The 19,390-nt window shown below is 46.1% G+C and overlaps 1 protein-coding gene across 1 annotated transcript in view; it reads right to left on the bottom strand.

Annotated features, from left to right (window-relative positions):
* The window catches only part of ABCA13 (ATP binding cassette subfamily A member 13), a 2,655,493-nt gene that overhangs the window by 1,639,137 nt on the left and 996,966 nt on the right, over positions 1-19,390 (bottom strand). The window contains exon 27 of the mRNA XM_085606362.1: positions 5,787-5,901. Coding sequence (XP_085462488.1) covers positions 5,787-5,901 — 115 coding nt within the window. The remainder of the gene's footprint in view (positions 1-5,786; positions 5,902-19,390) is intronic.

Genomic DNA, 19,390 nt, shown 5'->3' with positions numbered 1-19,390 from the left:
CCACTTCCATGATTTACTGTTTGAGTGTCTTAGTTTGGATGGGGACTTGTTTGTGTACACCTGTCCTGGGGAACGGGAGTTGGGATGTTTTTATGGTTGGGGGGAATTGGTTTGGGGCCAGGCATGTCGCTATAGGAGAGGTACACCGAGAGAGGCTGGGGATTGTACTATGGGTCCCACCGTAGGTATCAAATGCATAACCTGGAATGTCAGGGGGATGCACACCATGAGCCGACGGCATAAAATCCATGCGTATCTGGTTAGAAGAGGAGTGCAAATTGCAATATTGCAGGAATCCCATCTAACGCAAAAGGAAGGTGTTTCACACTACATATTCAGCTTTTGCCAGAGGGACCCTAATATGGGTGCAGGCGGGAGTCTCCTTTCAATGTGTCAGAAAAATTATAGATCCGGAGGGCAGGTTTGTAGTGGTGTTGGGCGCTTGGATGGCCGAGATATAACCATAGGGAGTATATATGCCCCTAATGTTGACCAACCCGCATTCTTGGCTCAGCTTTTACAGACACTAGCACAGGTACTGACTGAATCGGTACTCCTGAGAGGGGACTTCAAAAGCATTGTTGATGTTAAACTAGACCGTTCCCACCCACCCACCACTCCCTGATGCTCCTACATACAGGGTTGCAGAGGCTCAGCAGGATTGGCAACGACATTGGGGGTTGACTGACACTTGGAGAGCCCATCATCCGATGGAGAGGGACTACTCTTATTTTTCGGCTCTACACGAGCTGCATGTTCATTTGGACTACATTCTCTGCTCCCCGGACGTACATGTGGGAATCACCTTGAGTGAGTACTTAGCTAGGACAATATCTGATCACAATCCCCTACTGGTATCCTTAAACTGGGGGCGGACTAGGCCTACAATCCCTAGCTGGCGACTCCGTCCGGAGATGTTAGAGGACCAGGTATTTCGCACCACGATAGGCACTGCTATAGAGGATTATTTCCTGAATAATACTAACACGGCTACCAGCCCCCTCATTGAATGGGATGCTTTCAAAGTTGCCATCAGGGGTCGATGTATTGGCGAGGCAGTGGGAATACAGAGGGTCCTCCTGGGGATGTGCAGAGAGTGGAACAACGGCTCCGAGACGTAGAGAGGGATAGGCCGGAGAGAGTGGACAGGCAAGCAGATCTACTAGAGGCCGGGGAAACGCTAGCAGTACAGGTGGAAGGGTTGAGATGCTTCGACTACAGGGCTTAGGCGACACTGGCACATGCTGAGAGAGACAAGTCTGGGGCATTGCTGGCTTGGCTGGCCAATCTGGTGCATAGAGGGACGACGATCCTAGAACTACGGGGAAGGGATGGCATAAGTCATTATGGATGACAGGATATAAATGGCCAGTTTTTGGAATACTATACTACCCTATATCAGAGTCAACTAGACCCAGGGGTATTAGAAGGGAAGGGATTTTTAGATGATATGGAACTGCCTCATATTGATGCGGACGCAGCGGAGACCCTAGGCCGTGATATAGAACTAGGCGAGATCAGGGGGGCCATAAAACACATGGCCGGAAACAAAACTCCTGGTACGGATGGACTCCCGGTTGAGTTTTACTCCACATGTGGACGCTCTGGCTCCCCAATTGATGGCCCTTTACAATAGATCGAAGCGGGATGGATGTTTGCCTGTGTCGACATGGGAGGCGGTAATTATGCCGCTCTAAAACCGGATAAACCACTGCATACCGACCCCTAGCCATGCTCAATCTAGATCATAGGATATTAAGCCACATCTTGGCTAGCTGCCTGATGACCCATTTGGCGACACTTGTACACATGGATCAGGCAGGTTTTATTCTGTCCCGGAACACGGCCATGAATATACAGAGACTGCTTAGACTGCTGGACGCACCCACCTATGCTAAAGATGAGGCGTGTATCTTATCAATTGACATTGAGAAGGCCTTTGTCAGTCTCGAATGGCCATACTTTTTTAGAGTCTTGAGGGCCTTTGGGCTGGTAGAGGGATTTGTAGCCTGGACAGCAATACTGTATAAGAGCTGCCAGAGTTCGCACGGGAGGTTTGATATCAGAGGCCTGCGATGTTGGCAGAGATCCGAGACAGGGGTGTCTGCTGTCTCCCCTCTTGTTCATGTTGGCGGTGGAACCTCTGGCCATCCATGCGAGGTCGGCACGGTACTATCAGGGACTGGACGTGATGGGTCAACCCCAATTTATTGCATTATATGCAGATGATCTTCCAATGTTCCTCGCCAACTCTGCGGACGACCTGGGGGGGCCAGGGACCTACTGAACAGGCTGGGAAGAGTGGCAGGCCTCAAGGTCAACTGGAACAAGACATGCCTTTTCCCTGCTTTAAGTGGAAGGAATGAACCACCGGATTCATTATGGGAAAGTAGATGTCTGACTTATCTGGGAGTTCGCATATATCCCGCAGCCGCCGATCTGGCAGAAGGTAAGGTCGGACGAGCGATATGAGCCACCAGGAGTAACTTTGAATTCTGGGGGACTCTCCCGCTATCAGTGGCAGGACGGGTGGCACTGCTAAAGATGGTCACACTGCCGCGATTGCTCTATTATTTTGGCTCGTTACCACTATGGGTCTCGCTAAAATTCTTTACTCAACTTAACACCATGATTACGGAATTTTTATGGGGCTCTGGGAGACGTAGGGTAGCCCTCACAACCATGATGAGATCTAGAAGGGAGAGGGGCTTTGCAGTGCCAGACTTGGAGGCCATTATCACGCAGCCCAACTACAGTGGTTCACGAAGTGGATGGCGGGGAGGCTTCGCAATGAGGAGGGCAATGGGAGTACAGATCCGGATCTGAGACAGCTCTCCTGCGTACTGCTGCGGCTCCCGTTGAACAAAAGAGAAGCCCCGGGGGACCTATGGGCGCTGCGCCAATGCTGGAACCGGGCTAGTAGAAGAGCCCAGCAGGGACCCCCATATGCGCCCGAGATTCCGCTATTGGTCAGCGAGGCCCTACCCCATGGTGGAGACTGGCAGGGGTTATGGGCTTGGGAAGAGGCGGGAATCTCCACTATTGGAGACCTCTATGAGGATAATACCTTGCTACCCTTTAATGATTTATTAGAGCATTATAAACTTCCCAGGAGGGACTTTCTTTTACATGCCGCTTTGACGGTAGCTATCCGCAAGCATTGGAAGAAGGGGATGGTAGAACCGCCGATCTCTCTACCTTGCCAATATGTAGTATCGGCGGCCGGGAAGATGAAGGCAGTCACTTGCCTTTATAGACGGATCACTCAGGAGATAAGACGTTCCTTGGAGAGCCTGCGTCTTAAATGGGAGACAGACCTCGGCATGCCCATAGATGAGAAGCCGTGGGAGGCACTGGTAGAAAGAGCGCGAAGAAGTTCCAGGAATGCGCGTTTTCAGTTAATCCATTTTTTTGTCCTCCACAGAGCATATCTCACCCCGCACAAGATTAATGAGTATTTTGGGGCCCAATCAGCCTGTCCGTGCTGTAACTTAGAAAATGCTGATTTTTTACTTATGTTCTGGGATTGTCCATTGCTAGAGGGGTTCTGGAGGGAGGTATCGGCTAGATTAGGTGACATAACGGAACGCGACATAACACTGACCCCGGGATATTACCTACTACACTGGTTTCCTCACACCGCCCAGAACAAGATTACCAGCAAATTCATAGACCTGGGGTTGGTCCTGGCTAAATGAGAAATTACTAGCCACTGGAAGGCGAACAGTGCCCCTAGCGCCTTGAGGTGGCTGTGGGAGCTTATAAAATGGGCGATTGTGAAGGGAATTTTAGACTGCAAATGGCCCAAAGAACTGGTAATGAAAAAATACTGGAAGCGGGGAGAGCGTGGGTGGCGTTAGTAGAGTTGCTCAAGCAACTGACTGATGATAACGGACCACCCCTCGAATGAGTAGAACTGTAGGTGGGGGAAGAAAAGCTGCTCTCCCTGTGCGCATAGCCTGGGTGACTGAAATTATATATTGCTTAGGGATTTACCCCTTTTTAGATCCCTTCCTACTGGAATCGTGGAGCCTGATGCCTTGCGTGACTGAATATTATTCTCCATAGACACATGGATGATTGAGCAACATGCCTGGGGGGGTGGGAGTGGGCAGGAGGTGAGTGGGAGGGAGGGGGGAAAGGGTTCCATTATTTTATTCGTTGTTGTGATTTTCGCGAGATTGTAATGGTACAGACTGTTGAGATGTCGATCGCTTGCTACAGGGATATAGAGCATGGCTCACCTGAGGACTCTGATTTGACCTACAAGCACTGTCAACATTTTATAGAAAACTCACACATGATGAGACTCTGAAATTGGTGTTGTGCGATCATCGGATATGGATGGTCCTAACTAATGTCGAAAGTAGGATGTAAACTCTAGATTCCCATTGTATTAATCCTAAATGATTGGGTGCTATTGAATAAAGTCTGTTAAAAAAAAAAAAAATCAGGCTTGAAAGTAAGTAACTCAGCCACTATCCTATATCGCCTATTAGGATATTGCTGGTTTTATGGGGTCTATTTAGCCCCTCTTCTACCCAGGCATAAACCCTATAACAACATTGTCATTTCCTTTTCTTGTTCACAATCAGAATCACCCTTTTATTGCGGGGACAGTCATGTGTATGAGGAAGAATGGCGGTGGTGGTGACAGACATCGACATGGTGGTGCAGGCACTGCCATGCCCATGTTCCTGTTCCATCTTGTAGACCTTGAGAATCCCTTCAGAAGCTGTTCTTGGGATACTCCCACTTTGAGCACTCCCCCCTTGCTCTGTATGACCAACAGAGCGAGGGGAATCTAAGACACCCTTGGTTTCACGTAATCTTCAGGAATATGTTTCCTGGAGTGCTGCAGATTCCCCTTATATAAGGGGCATCCCAGGGATTCCTAGTTCGGGGTGCAGGCAGTCAGCCAGGGATTTCCATTTTGTCCGGTATTTTTACATACCCCAGGATAGGTCATCCCAAAGATAACCACGGTGCCTTTGGGTGCAGGGCTGTTGGGTGCATCTCGCCCTCCCCATGCTCAGGAAGTTCTTGAGATTTCACAGCAGCTAGGTGGTGTAACCACAGCGTGTACTTGTGTTAGACCTATTCCCTGCATCTTTGTGGGGAGAACCAACTGCAAATCATAGCACTGTATGCAGAGTGTATGTGACAATGCGAGACCTGCACACTCAGTGCTGCTTTTATACATATATATGAGCAAGAAAAATATATGCAACATATGTTACACTGCATACATCTGTACACTTTACCAGAACTGTGCACCTCGCTTCTTATGTATCAATGCATTTCCCCATAGACACAGAATGAGTAAAACCCTTCAATCCATCTACACCCTAATGCTTAAAGCTTAGATTGCTCTTTCTGTTAGTCCTCAACATGCAAGTTAAAAATGTATATAAAAATATAATTTATGCTCTTACATTAAAAAGTCTTATAATTTCAAATATTTTATGTTATGCACTATTTTGCGCAGTAGATGTTTATGTATAAAACAGGGCCGTTGTCTAGTAATACCAAACCATCTGTGGGATATACCCTATGGGGCAGATTTACAAGCCCCTTGCGCCACTTTTGCGTCACTTTTAACATGGGAAAAGTGACGCAAAAGTGGCGCACGGGGCTTGTAAATCTGCCCCTATGTTTTTGATGCGAAGGCCCATACATTGTTCGTTTTTCCCATTACAAATGTAACATGTTAGTTGTTGTTCTTATTTGGCGGCTATATTACTTTACTGTTTCAGCCCAGATTGTGTCAAAGTTCCGTTTATTACCTCTTCAAGGCGAATTTCCTTCTCGTGGACTAATTTGCGAACCATGCCGGCTGCAGAGATCATCCAAGTTAGCATCATTATCAGCGGGAAGAAGAAGCCAATATTTGTCAGGAATCTGTGCAGGAAAAACACATCTGAGTTAGCAATCAGCGAAGAGGAAAGCGTGTAATATTAGGTCTCAAGAGTAGTGACGTCAGAGAACATGGCGGCGTTTTTATGAGCCAACCTGGCTGCTGATATAATCAGGACTTTCATTGAAACCAGCAATCGCCGGGTCATATTTATTTTACTTTAACAGTTGACTGAAAAACGTGTAAAGCACACGCAAAGGGCCGTGGCATGACAACGTAAATTAGGAAAAAGAAAATATTTAGCAGCACAGCAATCACAATTTTTTTTTATTAGTTAGGTACCTTCCATTTGTAAATATCATATTTCAAATGAATGTCACAATATTGTGTTTTGAGATCGACTTGCAAAGAATCGCATCCATGATATTGACTATCTGCATATCGAAAAGGAAAACATTAATTGGGTTGTATATTTACAGTAATCTAAACAACATATCTATTTACCGCGAAGACATGCTGGTAGTCGATATTATGGATTCAATAACTTTACGGGGCATATTATCAACTGACAGCGATAAATATCCCTAAGCACGCTTTAGCGCGATTTTAGTCATCGCCGGCTATCGCTGGATTTTATCGCTGAGACAGCGCGTTATTATCAACGGCTATCTCCAAGGCGATAAAAATTCCAGCGAAAGCTGCGAAATGCTGGTATATCGCTGGTAATCTAGAGATAATATTTTACCGATAGGGAATTCCTTGATAATAAGCCATGGTGGACTTAGCCCGACAATCCACCTCCCATAGGGTAATATAGCTAAGTCAGAAATTTTTCTGACGTTAGAATCCAGCATTAATGGGGCCTTTAAATAATTTTCATTGTCGCTACGCGGGTATGGGGCATCATTGTAAATAGCGCAAAGCTGCGTTAGCGATGTTTTCCCATGTAGTGAATGTGAGGCACGCCTACTTTGCATCTCATTAGCGATGAGATGCAAGGCATTAGTGAAACGGGTGCTAACACAAGGAAACATACGCTAAAGCCTGTTGGTGTGTCCTTGTTAATACTGCGATAGAATTATTGCCGCTTTTCGGGCCGAAAACGCCCGCTAAAGCGGCGATAATTGTCTTGATAATATGCCCCTACGAGTCAATAATAAAATTGCGCTATAGTAATATGAAGCCTCGCATTTCAAATTCATTTGGATGCTTCATGAGTGGAAACCATGATATGAAGCTAAACAGGGATATCAAACCGAACCACACATGATAATTAGGAACAAAAGGTCAAAGATAAAATGGGTGATAAAAACAAAACAGTTTTTTTTTTTTTGCTAAGAAACTGATCTTGCATATTATTTATCTATTTTTTTTAGATTACTGTAATTTTCTGTAGACTCCCGATGGAAAGGGGAGAATATGTTTAAAACTTGAAGGTGAAGGTCAAGGACAGTCAAACACACAGCAAAGGAGTAGTGTCCTCTGCACTGAGGTGTGATGTTTTAGCCTTACTAGGCACATTTGCATCCCTCGTGACTAACTACTCAGAGATCATGGCTGGTCTTTAGCATCTGACTGACAGGACAAGTTCATCAAGACATGATGGGAAATGAAGGGCCAGTCCCAAACATCAATGTACAACACTGTCAGAGACACTGTTTGCGATTCCCAATGGGGTCGCAAATTGCATGCCTCATGCATATTATTGAGGCAGTTGCAATTTGCGACCCCATTGGGAATGGCTGGCACTCCCATAGATGGTGGCCTGCTGGGGTCAGCAGACCACCATGTCTCGGACTCTATGTCAATAAAGCAGTTTTTGTTTTAAATGCAGCCCGTTCCTTAAAGGAAAACGGGATGCATTTTAAAAAAAAAAAAAAAGAAACGTTTTTGTTTCATTTTTTTAAGAGCAGGTAGTGGTCCCTGGGACCACTGCCTGCTCTTAAAAAAGGTTTGTGCACCCATTCACAAAGGGGGAGGGGGTCCCCTGGGGACCCTTTCCTGTTTGCTAATGTTTACCACCCTCTTGAAGAGGGTGGTAAACTGCGAGTGTTTTGCGACGCCTTTGGAACGCCCCTTCCTAATAGCGAGACGCTAACCCTATTTTGCGAGTCGCTATTACATTAGCGATTCGCAAAATAGGGTTGGTACATTGTGCTACCGTTTTTTGCTGTCGTAAAAGGGCGAAATGCTCCTCTGCGACCGCAAAAAAACAGTCATAGATCTGGCCCGAAGTGAGCTAGATAAGGAAGGTCCAGCTGTACACCAGGTTGAGCAATTATGTTTAAGGGACTTTCGGAAGTATTTTTCTAGTCTGAGCTCTAATATTATAGTATTCCAAAGAGAGGAGCAATAACAGTGGAGGGATCTACTACCACATTTATGAATCTAATGATCAGTAGGTTTTCAACAGTACATAGACTTCTGGTACGGAAGAAGTCGGCGAAAGGTTTGCAAAGGTAGATTGGTGAGTGACCATCTAGGACTTAGCGAATGAAGCAAAAGGTTTTGAAACAATCTTTCTATACTGGGAGCCAATTTAGCAATTTCTCAGCCAAGGTGATATAGTATTGGCATTCCAGACCAAACAGGAGTGCTGGAATTTTGAGAATAATTTATTTGGGAGGCCAGCACAGAGAATGTTGAAATAGTCAAGATAAAGCAAGGATGAAGGAAATGTTCTGACTGAGGATGGGGAATGGTAGCAATCTTAGAAACAAGGGGCGATTTAGAAAGACCGTTTAATTGGGGGTTTTGAAGGAGAGGTTCAGATCTAATAACTCAGTCAGATTGTGCTGTTAATTTCCTGAGTGCCTAGTGAGTCAGACCAGAATATGAGTCGTGAAGCTGTATTGTCAAGGCCGACCAGTAGAATTTCAGTTTTTTTTCCTTCAGGCAGGGCCAGTTTTCCCTTATCCAAAGATGTACCAAGCATAAGCAATGTGACATATAAGGTACATTTCCAAATCGTCTTCTACCTTTTGCTCAAAATGGGTATTATCTGGATACATATGGTAACCAGTCCTAAAGGATGGTAGGCAGTGCTATACCAGCACTGAAAAGCATTGGAGACAAGGCTGAGCGTTAGTGTACTTCACATGAGATGCTAGAAATTCCTGAGTGGTAAGAGGTCAACATCACTTTATGGGTGTTCTTTTTGGCGGAAGGACATAAACCAAGAAAAAGTAGTTCCAGTAATGCCAGTCAAGACTGCTGGTCTGTCAGGAAGTTCCTGAAGATCAATGGTATCAAATGTTCCCATGAGGTTGAGAAGAATAAGGATGTAGGAGATACCATGATCATTTTCTCGCTGATGTCAAGTAGTGTTGTACTCGTGCCGCATCGTGCTCTGAAACTGGAATGTAAATCACTTAGAAGGCTGCTCAAATCCAGGTGAGAGGACAGTTGATAATGGACAATAGAGTCTAGTGCTTTTACAACAGTAGGTAGCCCTGTGATTGTAGCTGGAAAGATTGCCAGGAATAGCAGAGTGCTGGTTTGAGGGCATCATTGAAATTGAATTTTCATTTTCATTTATTTGAGGGACAAAGCTCATTGGGATCACAAACTGCGCCGACAACCTTGCTCCACTGAAGAACCCCCCAGGCAAGACCAGCAACAGGAAAACCACATGGTTCACCGACGCCCTCAAAGACTCAAAGAAATCCTGCCGTACTCTCGAAAAAACCTGGCGCCACGAACAGACGACAGAAAACATGACAGCCCTCTAGAACACAACTCGCGAACACCACCAGCTGATCTGCACCACCAAAAGGACATCGTTCAAAGAGCGGCTGGACAACAACACCCACAACAGCAAGGAACTCCTCAACATCGTTAAAGAGCTCTCCAACCCCAGCGCCAGCAACAACGACATCACACCGTCGCAAGTCCTTTGCAACTCCCTCGACACGTTCTTCTACCGCAAGATCGCAGATATACACGACAGCTTTGACGCCCAGACTCCGCCTCCAGTCAACAAACCAATGACCCCCACCACCACCCTCAGCGCCTGGACCCCCATCAGCACAGAAGACACCACCCACGTCATGAACACCATCCCTCTGACCCATGCCCCCATCACAACTACAACAAAGCCGACACCATCATCGCACCCCACCTCAGGAACGTCATAAACAACTCCTTCGTGTCAGCCACCTTCCCAGAGAGCTGGAAGCATGCAGAGATCAACGCCCTTCTGAAAAAACCCACAGCAGACCCGAAAGACCTCAAGAACTTCGGCCCCATCTCTCTTCTTCCCTTCCCGGCAAAAGTCATCAAGAATACCGTCAATAAACAGCTGACTGCATTCCTCGAGGCAATCAACTCGCTCGACCCATCCCGGTCCGGATTTCGAGCCAACCAAAGCACCGAGACCGCCCTCATCGCAGCCACCGACGACATCAGGGCCCTGATGGACAATGGGGAGACAACCGCCCTCATCCTCCTAGACCTCTCAGCCGCCTTTGATACCGTCTGCCACCGCACCCTAATTGTCCGCCTCTACAACACTGGGATCCAAGGAAAAGCTCTGGACTGGATCACCTCGTTCCTCTCCAACAGAACCCAGAGAGTCCGCCTCCCGCCGTTCCGCTCCGCGGCCACCAAGATCATCTGCGGCGTACCCCAAGGCTCCTCGCTCAGCCCAACCCTCTTCAATATCTACATGAGCCCCCTCACTGCCATCGCATGCAAACACAACCTCAACATCATCTCCTACGCCGACGACACCCAGCTGATACTCTCCCTCACCAAAGACCCAGCCACCGCCAAAACCAACCTCCAGGAAGGAATGAAAGACGTTGCAGAATGGATGAAGCTCAGTCGGCTGAAACTGAACTCAGACAAGACGGAGGTCCTCATCCTCGGGCAAACCCCATCCGCCTGGGACGACTCCTGGTGGCCCACAGCGCTGGGCACCGCACCGACACCCACGGACCACGCACGCAAACTGGGATTCATCCTGGACTCCACCCTCACGATGACCAAACAAGTCAACGCCATCTCATCCTCATGCTTCAACAACCTGCGCCTGCTCCGAAAGATCTTCCGGTGGATCCCCACCAAAACCAGAAAGACTGTCACCCAGGCCCTCGTCACCAGCCGACTGGACTACGGGAACGCCCTTTACGCAGGAACCACAGCCAAACTTCAGAAACGTCTTCAGCGCATACAGAACACCTCCGCACGACTCATCCTCGACATCCCTCGCCACAGCCACATATCTGCCCACCTGAGAAACCTGCACTGGCTCCCCGTCAGCAAGAGGATCACATTCAGGCTCCTCACCCACGCACACAAAGCACTCCACGACATGGGTCCCGAATACCTCAACAATCGCCTCTCGTTCTACACTCCTACCCGCCAGCTCCGCTCTGCCAGCCTCGCCCTCGCCCCACGGATTCGCAGAACCACCACGGGAGGAAGATCATTCTCCTACTTGGCCGCCAAGACATGGAACTCCCTACCCGCACACCTACGACTGACCCAGGACCATCTCACCTTCAGGAAACACCTCAAGACCTGGCTATTTGAGCAGTAGCGGCCCCCCCTCCCTTCAGCGCCTTGAGACCCTCGCGGGTGAGTAGCGCGCTTTATAAATGTATTGATTGATTGATTGATTGATTGATTATATGCTCCTGTTTGCAAAGTTTAGAGTGTGCATTTGCAATTCAGTGGGCTAAATGATGGCGTTTGAATATGATTGCCAAAGTTTCACGGTGAAATAAAACTTCTTGGGTAACTGCAAAAGGAATTATGAAAACTCGCAGCAGTGGAAAGAAGAATCTGTGATATTTACAATGAAAGAGGGACAGAATATGTGAACTGAATTGAGGGGACGAGAGGGTTATAAAATGAAGATGATTGAGGCAGCAAGGACAGTAGGAGAACCAGAGATCAAGGTGAGAAGCAACAGCGGTGTAAGGCTAGACTGCATCAATTAAAGAATGTCGGCGATAATACCCATCACATCTGACTGGACTTTAACAAGCTGGTAGTTATCTCTATTGAAGTTTATAAGAATATAATTTTTCATTAGTGATTTGCATTGTAAGTGCTTCACAGTTGTCACAAAATGAAAACAAGTGCTTTACAAAACACAAACAAAATAAAAAAAAATGATATCTATATAAAGCAGCAGGCCAAGTATACTCAGTCCCTCACTGACTAGAGACACTATCCATTTGTCTGGTGAGACATTTCAATCCCATTTTTCTGTTTGATTTGGCAACCCTGTTCACTTCCCGGTGTTGGGTATGGTGGGTTTTGATTTTGGTTCTTCCTTTTTGACTAAAATCCACTGAGCTTCCTTTCATGTATTTCTTTCTGGCCGTTTTAAATAGTGGAAACGAGACCTGATGTGTGTCGGTGAACTTTACATAACAGCTGTTAGAGAACATAAGCAATTTAGATTTGTTACATTGTGTTTTGCTGTGGACAGGTTTCCAAAGCCTGTTTGTTCCAGACTAGTCAAAGTGACCACAACATTGAATGTGTGAAAGTGGGGTGTGATTGCAGAATGTGGGTGTCCCCTATCCCTTTGCTAGGCAGAACGTCTCATTGTCATGGAGCTTCATGAGCCCTGCCCAGGCTCACTACATTTGATGCTGCCAGGAGTGAACTGACCTAAGTAGGGGTTGAGTAGAGTTCCACACCACATCTCAGTAGCTCCAGGCTATCTCTTGAAAATAAATATTTATACACCATTTGACTGGCCTGGATGCAGTTGATTGAGTATTTTATGGAGCAATCTCTTACATATTCCCTCACATAGATGCAATTTGATGGAAAATCTCTTAAGCTCGACACATGAATGAAGCACGTGTCACTGGATAGATTCATGTTCTATTTAGTATAGTTAAATGCGGATATTGCAGAGTGTTGGTCTCTTCCGAGATGACCACTGTATCACTGCATGGGCAATAGTATTCTCCATGCTATAGCTGTTCCTTAAAAATGGGCAGAGCAATAGAAATTGTGGTGGCCACTAGCACAAGGGTTTGATTTATCATGGTGGTTTGCTTGGGGGGTATGAAATGTTGGCTACTTCTTCCTCAGCCTGTCAGATGATCAAGATACTCAAGGCTGCAGGGTCTCTGGTCACAGGGTGCTCCAAGAATTGGGCTGAAGCACTGCATTGAGTGCAGTGGCATAACGCAAAATTATGGGACTGCCTTGCAGATTGTGATGAGGGCCCACTGAGGAACTCATATGTGACAGATAGTCACTGGCCTCGGTATAAATTAGGGGGCCTCTGAAGTGTTATTATCCCACTGAATGGTTGAGTTCTCTCTGCACCACAGGGGCTGCAGGGGCCTACGTTATGCCCTTGATTAAGTGAGCAATGCATGATATTTGGGTGGCTCGACACTCACGTAGCTTGTGGACGCAAAACATAATATGATGTCCCTGTCACTAAGCTCCTAGTGCAGATGGCAGTACACAGGGTGAGTCACTGAAAGCTGTCCTCGTCAGGGAATCTGTAAAACTTGAACAAAACACAGACAGAACATAGGACTTGAATTTATAATATAGAAATCTCTCCAGCACCAATACTTTACTATCTAGAGTGTATGCACTAGAATATTTGGATATCTGACAAGATCTGATGGATTATGAAGTTTGCATAAATCTCTTGATTGAGCCACATAAGAAAATATTGTTCTAAAGTGTCCATTTTAAGAGAACAATAGTGTTTTACCATACTAGCAACATATTTGTATTTGGAGGTCATATCAGAAACTCAAAAGGTTGTAGGATCCTCTTCTTTTTTGGAAGTGACTTGTCCTAACTACCTTACCTTACATGTAAATAATGACTAATTATTCGTTTATGAAATAGCCCAGGTAGGACATCTTGTAATATGTGTTACTACTACTGAATCTGAAATTTAAACCTACTACTGACTTTTGAATGCCTTACTGTTCACCCAAGATGCCATTTGAGAGTTTACTGGGAACCTTAGTGCTCTCACCATAGTGTGGAATGCCTCTAAAATTTCCCTCTGCAGTGTCTGAATCTAGATTAGACTAGATGTTAATCAAGCCACACAGAATGATGGTAACAGTGCCGTGGCTGCATAGATTGTGACAATGTGTAAAAGGATTGTAGCACATGGGTTCCATCTAATTGCTCACCCCCCACTCTTGCCTGGATTTAATTTCTGGTGTATGGACTCTGAATACTGGGGCGCTGCCCTCCAGTGCCCAGTGTATGTGCTCTGAGCTCTAAAAACATGTAGCATTGACTAATCTCGTATTCACATATTTAACTTATCTATAAGTTCCTAGTCTATAGTAGTCTGTATACCCAGGGCTTCTACATTATATGTCACTAGTAGACTGCAGTACCTATTGTGCCACCACTAAAGAAACAAAGCAAAACATGTCTTCAGGCCTGCCCCTACAGCCTGGGTGTGCATTTTTAAAACTCTAAATTCAACATGTCAAAATAAACCTTTAGCCAGGCCTAAACCCTCTTTATTTATACTGATAAGTCTCCCTAAGGTAGGACTTAAATGCCTATAAGGCATGGTATTTAAAAAATGGAACATCAGTTATTTATTTATTTTATTTATTCAATGTTTTCTAGAGCGCGAACCAGCCCAAGAGTTAGGGTGTCAGAGCGCTTTACATTTCAACCACCTTCGATATCAACAGATATCAAATTCTTTCACTTCAAGATCATGTCTATGTATTTCACTAACATTGGCATATATTTATCCGAACACAAAACAAATATAATGAGGGATAATAGAAATCATTAGATTACATTCAAGATTGTTGTGTCATACTTACATTTAAAGATAAGACCACTCCTGAGTTCTTCTATATCCCAAGTTGGTTATAGTATTGTTAGGTTAATCACATATATCTGTGTAGTGGTCAAGGTATCTCTCCTTAGACGGCATCAATGTTGGTGGACGAGGAGATTAACTGTATCTCCCAAGTTGAGGCTAGCCATTCTGTAGTGTAGTTCCTATATCCCTGATAGGCTCTGTGCATTGGAATACCATACACTATAGATTTGACATAGGACTAAGGTCAGTATGTCTCTATCGAGTATATTAAACTTAATTACTTGTGTGTGCCAGCTAACTCAGAGGTCACTAGAAACTTCTCGAATATACAAGAAGGGATTAGTCTATGACAACCGCATAAACATGACAACTTTGTTTCCTTTTCGAATTGTAACAGTCTCAGAATCGTGGAAACAATAGATAACAGTTTCACTCAGTCAATCGTGCATGCTTCGTTTCTACAGAGTTGCACAGAAATAGACGGGTGTTTCAATAAAAGGGTTTATTGAACAGTCTTATTTCTCATGCAAGACATATGAATTGCTACAATCGTAAGACAGACTGCGAAGTACAATATATACGAGGTTAGCAGTAAGATAAAATAATACTGCAATAGCATGGTTTGTAGCTTTGACATATATTAATCAAAATACATACATAAATAACATAAGTTAAAATGTGATACTCATCTGATGCTTCTAAATTGTTCTACCCCAGTGTACCTAACCTAAGTGCAGTACGAGGTTTGAAGTAGGTGCCATTTCTAAAGTATAACTGTTGGACTTGGCCCTTCTGGCAAGTTCACCCCTAGTACTTTTTGCATTTATCCTAGCCTTTTCCCTATGGTGTATTAGTGGATTTAGGCCTCTAGGCGCTTTAACACTGTGTCCCAGTGTAAAGTGCGTGCGCTCTGGGTTACATTGAGTGAGACTGACCTGCCCTCCCATAGGAATGCATGGGGGAATGTATGTGTCCCTGGTAGTTCCTGATGCGTGGGAAGTGCAGGTGCGAGTTTGGTATGTGCGGACTCGTGTGATGAAATGCTGCGCGATGATGTGTGCGGCGTCAATGTACCTAGTGTGGAAGTGCCACTTCTGGAAGTTAGCATTTCTGTGTGCAGTGTGAGATGAGTGCCTTGTCTGGCGATTGGCTGGCTGAGGTCATGTGATGGGCTAGGGAATCCCCAGAGTCAGGAGGAGTCACCCAGTGGTGAAAGGGGAGATCAGCAGCCAGATGGGTGGGAAGAGTACACCTGGGACCTGAATAGGGCTGGGCTTTCCCCACACAATGCTGGCTCCGCCCCCTGTGGTGTGACTGATGACCCTGGCCTGTTCTGTGAATAGGGAGAGGGGCTGAGCAAAACAAAGTGCTGGTTCGCCCCTTCCCTGCAACTTTGGAAACAAAGGATTTGGTGTATAAAAGAGGGGCTGTGACCCCGTGAAAATATTCTTGCTCTGACTCGAATCTACCAGGGGCATGCTGCTGCTGGGGCCCAGGGGAAGGCCCTGCCCAGCCCCTGGATGCCATGGATGCCTGATGGACTTTGTGGCACCTTTTGTTTTCCGTTTCCTGGAGCTATTAAGGACTTTGTGTTGGTCCTGAACATAGCGCCTGGGGAGCGCTTTATTCTAACTCCCCCAGAGAGAGGAGCTGGGGCTGTGCAGTATAGCGCTGCTGAGAGTGAGGGAGAGGGAATCCCCAGTGTAGGGATTCCCCCATGATACCAGCCTCGTGGGTGCCCACCCCGCTTATTGCCTTATTTCCAATGCGGGTGCCCACCCCGCTCATTTGCCTTCCAAGGCGGGTGCCCACCCCGCTTGACCACCGTGGTTATTTGTATTTTGCACGCGTGCCCACCCCGCTTGTGGACTGTGTTTCTCCACCAAGGGAGCCTACCCCTCATTTGCCGCCGTTGAAGAGTCACCACCGCGGCCCACGGCAAAACCGGAAGTCAGGCAGGCCCGCCCGGGACATGGGCGGGGCCTGAAATCCGACCGGAAGAAGGAGGAAGTGCGGCCCGGAGCCTCGGCGGCTCTGTGACTGAGCCCCGGGTCCCAGGAGGTGGTCCTGGTGAAGCAAGAAGTGGTGGCAGAGGCCGCCGATGCCGGACGGGGCTCCCGTAGGGAAGAGGGAGCCCCGTGTGCAGAGTGACGCCAGGAGATCACCACCGTCTGGAGAGCCCGGTAAGTTTGGGCCTATCCGTTGTGTGGTGCCGGGAAGGCACAGAGTCAGAGCGGCCCCGTCTGATAGCGGGCCGCTCCAATGCTGGGCAGGTGTGCTTTAGAGCCCAGAGAGGCTCCAACGAGGCGGGCATGGTTATTTTAGAGCCCTGAGAGGCTCCAACGAGGCGGTCATGGTTATTCTAGAGCCCAGAGAGGCTCCAACGATGGGGCATAATTGTTTCTAGAGCCCAGAGAGGCTCCAACTTGGGGACATGTGTATGCTTAGAGCCTAAAGGGCTCCAACGTTTGGGGACACATTCCATTTCAGCGCCAGTGCGCTCCACAGTACTGGGGGACATGGTGTGTGTAGAGCCTAGGTGGCTCCAACGTTTTTGGATACTATTTGCCTTCCACAGCTGCGCAGCACTTAGTGCCAGCTGCAGCGTTTAGGCCCTGTCTTGTCCCCAGCTGCCCAGCAAGAAGTGGGCAGCTGCTACGTTTAGATTCTGGTGCAACCTGGACCCTAATGCGATTGAGGTGTTATTGTGATGCATATATTAATGCTTATGGTGTTAGGAAATGTACTGTGTGTAGTATGTTTTGCGCACCCTGTGTTATACCTCTAAATGTGGTCTTTTCTGGTCATGAGGTTGTTCTTGCTAGTGAGACTATGTCTCCCTGTGTGATGTACGCCCCTAGTGCATTTATACTTAGGTGGTTAGGTCTAATGCGTTAGACTAATGAGAAATTGCATAATGTGTTTATGCCCCTGTGATGGATGCAGGATAGGTTTTATACCTGATGCTAGTGTGATGACGCTGAGCTCATTATTGCGCCAGTAGTTACTGGTTGTGCTCTACAGCGCTAATTTGTGTTACAGTTAGTATATGTTCTACATGTACAATTGGTGATTTGTACTGATTCTGACAGTGGTCCATGTGGCCCTGTCCCGTGTAAATAGTCCCTTGTAAAATTCTGCCCAGTGCCAGTTGGCACAGTGTAAATTGTGTGAAAATTATCTAATGTGTTTTGGTATAATACAAAGGCTGTTTTTATATATAACCTTGTGTGGAGTTTCCTTTGTGGTGGGCCTTGGGTGTTGGTGCTGTGTGCGCGCGCAAACGCTTTACACATTGCCTCCGGAATAAGCCTGACTGCTCGTGCCAAGCTACCAAGGGGGTGAGCAGGGGTTATATTTGGCGTGTAACTCCCCAGCCCTGACTAGAGTGGTGGTTTCTGCCTGGCTTTGGCGCAAGCCCTAGCCAACCAGAAATCCCATTTCTAACAATAGCTAGCTATATTTTAGTTTAGCCAAGAGTTGCCAAAAGTTTCTCTAAGTTCTAGTCAGCTCCATACCTTAGAATGAGAGAGGTTGGAATCTCTTTTCTGGACTCGATAGTCTATCCCCCTGCAAGGGAAGTCAGAGAGCACTGGAGCTGGATTCTCTGCGAGGAGGATGGCAGCGTCAGGTCAGGTCAGTGCATCAGGCTGGAACTCGATCTCCTTCCGAACTTGCCGTGGCGAACCATGTAGTCTGGGTTGGATCGAATCCTCCAGGAACCGCAATTTGCCAGGGCAAGTGCTGGTATATTTATACCTTGAAGGTGTCTAGGAATGCCAGTATTGACGTAAGAGGAACGTCATCAATGAACCCCTAAGGAATAGATGTTCATGCATACTTAATGAGTTCTTGGAGAAATCAATATTCAAGCTGAGGGAAATTCCTAAAGGCTTAAGGGTCTGGTTATCCAAGAATTTGTTGTGACGTGGATGGACGGATGTAGGTGGTCATGCCTGTATTCTGTTTGTACGAACAATGTCTAAATAAGGGCCGGATTTCTATGTTCAAATAAGGGCAATGTGAATTGTACCTATATAAGGGCATAAATCGGGAAACCTATATACGGAATCGAAATCTGCACACAACACCCACTCCAGTTTCGTATAAAGGACGTTACTAAATCCTAAACGTTCCAAACATATCTTAAAACAGAGTATCGCAAGGGTTTGCTAAAATAAGCTAAAACCATATCTAAAACATATGTCCTAAAAATACATTACAAAACCATTGATATGCATAAAGTGTTGTACATAATAAAGGCAATGTTCCTTTCTAAGCATAGGATCACATTGGAATGCTAAATGAATGAACCAAAATATATACATGTGATGAAAGGGCTCATAAATACAGAAGAAAAAAGTGGCCAAAACCATTTCATATCAGGTTACACAAGTCAAATTGTTATTCATGACAAGGTGGCATACTGTCCCTGGAAGTGTTAACAAAGAATTCTGTTCTCTATGAATAGTTCTACTATAAGCAGATTACTGTGCCAAAAAATGAAAAATACAATTTTGGGACGGGAAGAATTGGAAAAAAATATATAATCATAGAAAAGTTCCAAAGTCAGTATTACATTTGAAAAAAAATGAAGGCCAAATTCAGAGTCTCTCCAGAACACTGTGTGCTTGAATCAAAAGTCAGTGTGTGGGGATGGAGAAAACATAAAATTTTCTAATCCTGTAGACAACAAGTCATCTACCGTTGTGGGTGAGAGTTGGAATACCTCG

Source organism: Triturus cristatus, chromosome 5_2, assembly GCF_964204655.1.
Source record: "Triturus cristatus chromosome 5_2, aTriCri1.1, whole genome shotgun sequence".
Lineage (NCBI taxonomy): Eukaryota > Metazoa > Chordata > Amphibia > Caudata > Salamandridae > Triturus > Triturus cristatus.
The sequence above is the reverse complement of the archived record's forward strand: the minus strand, read 5'-3'. Positions and strand labels throughout refer to the sequence as shown.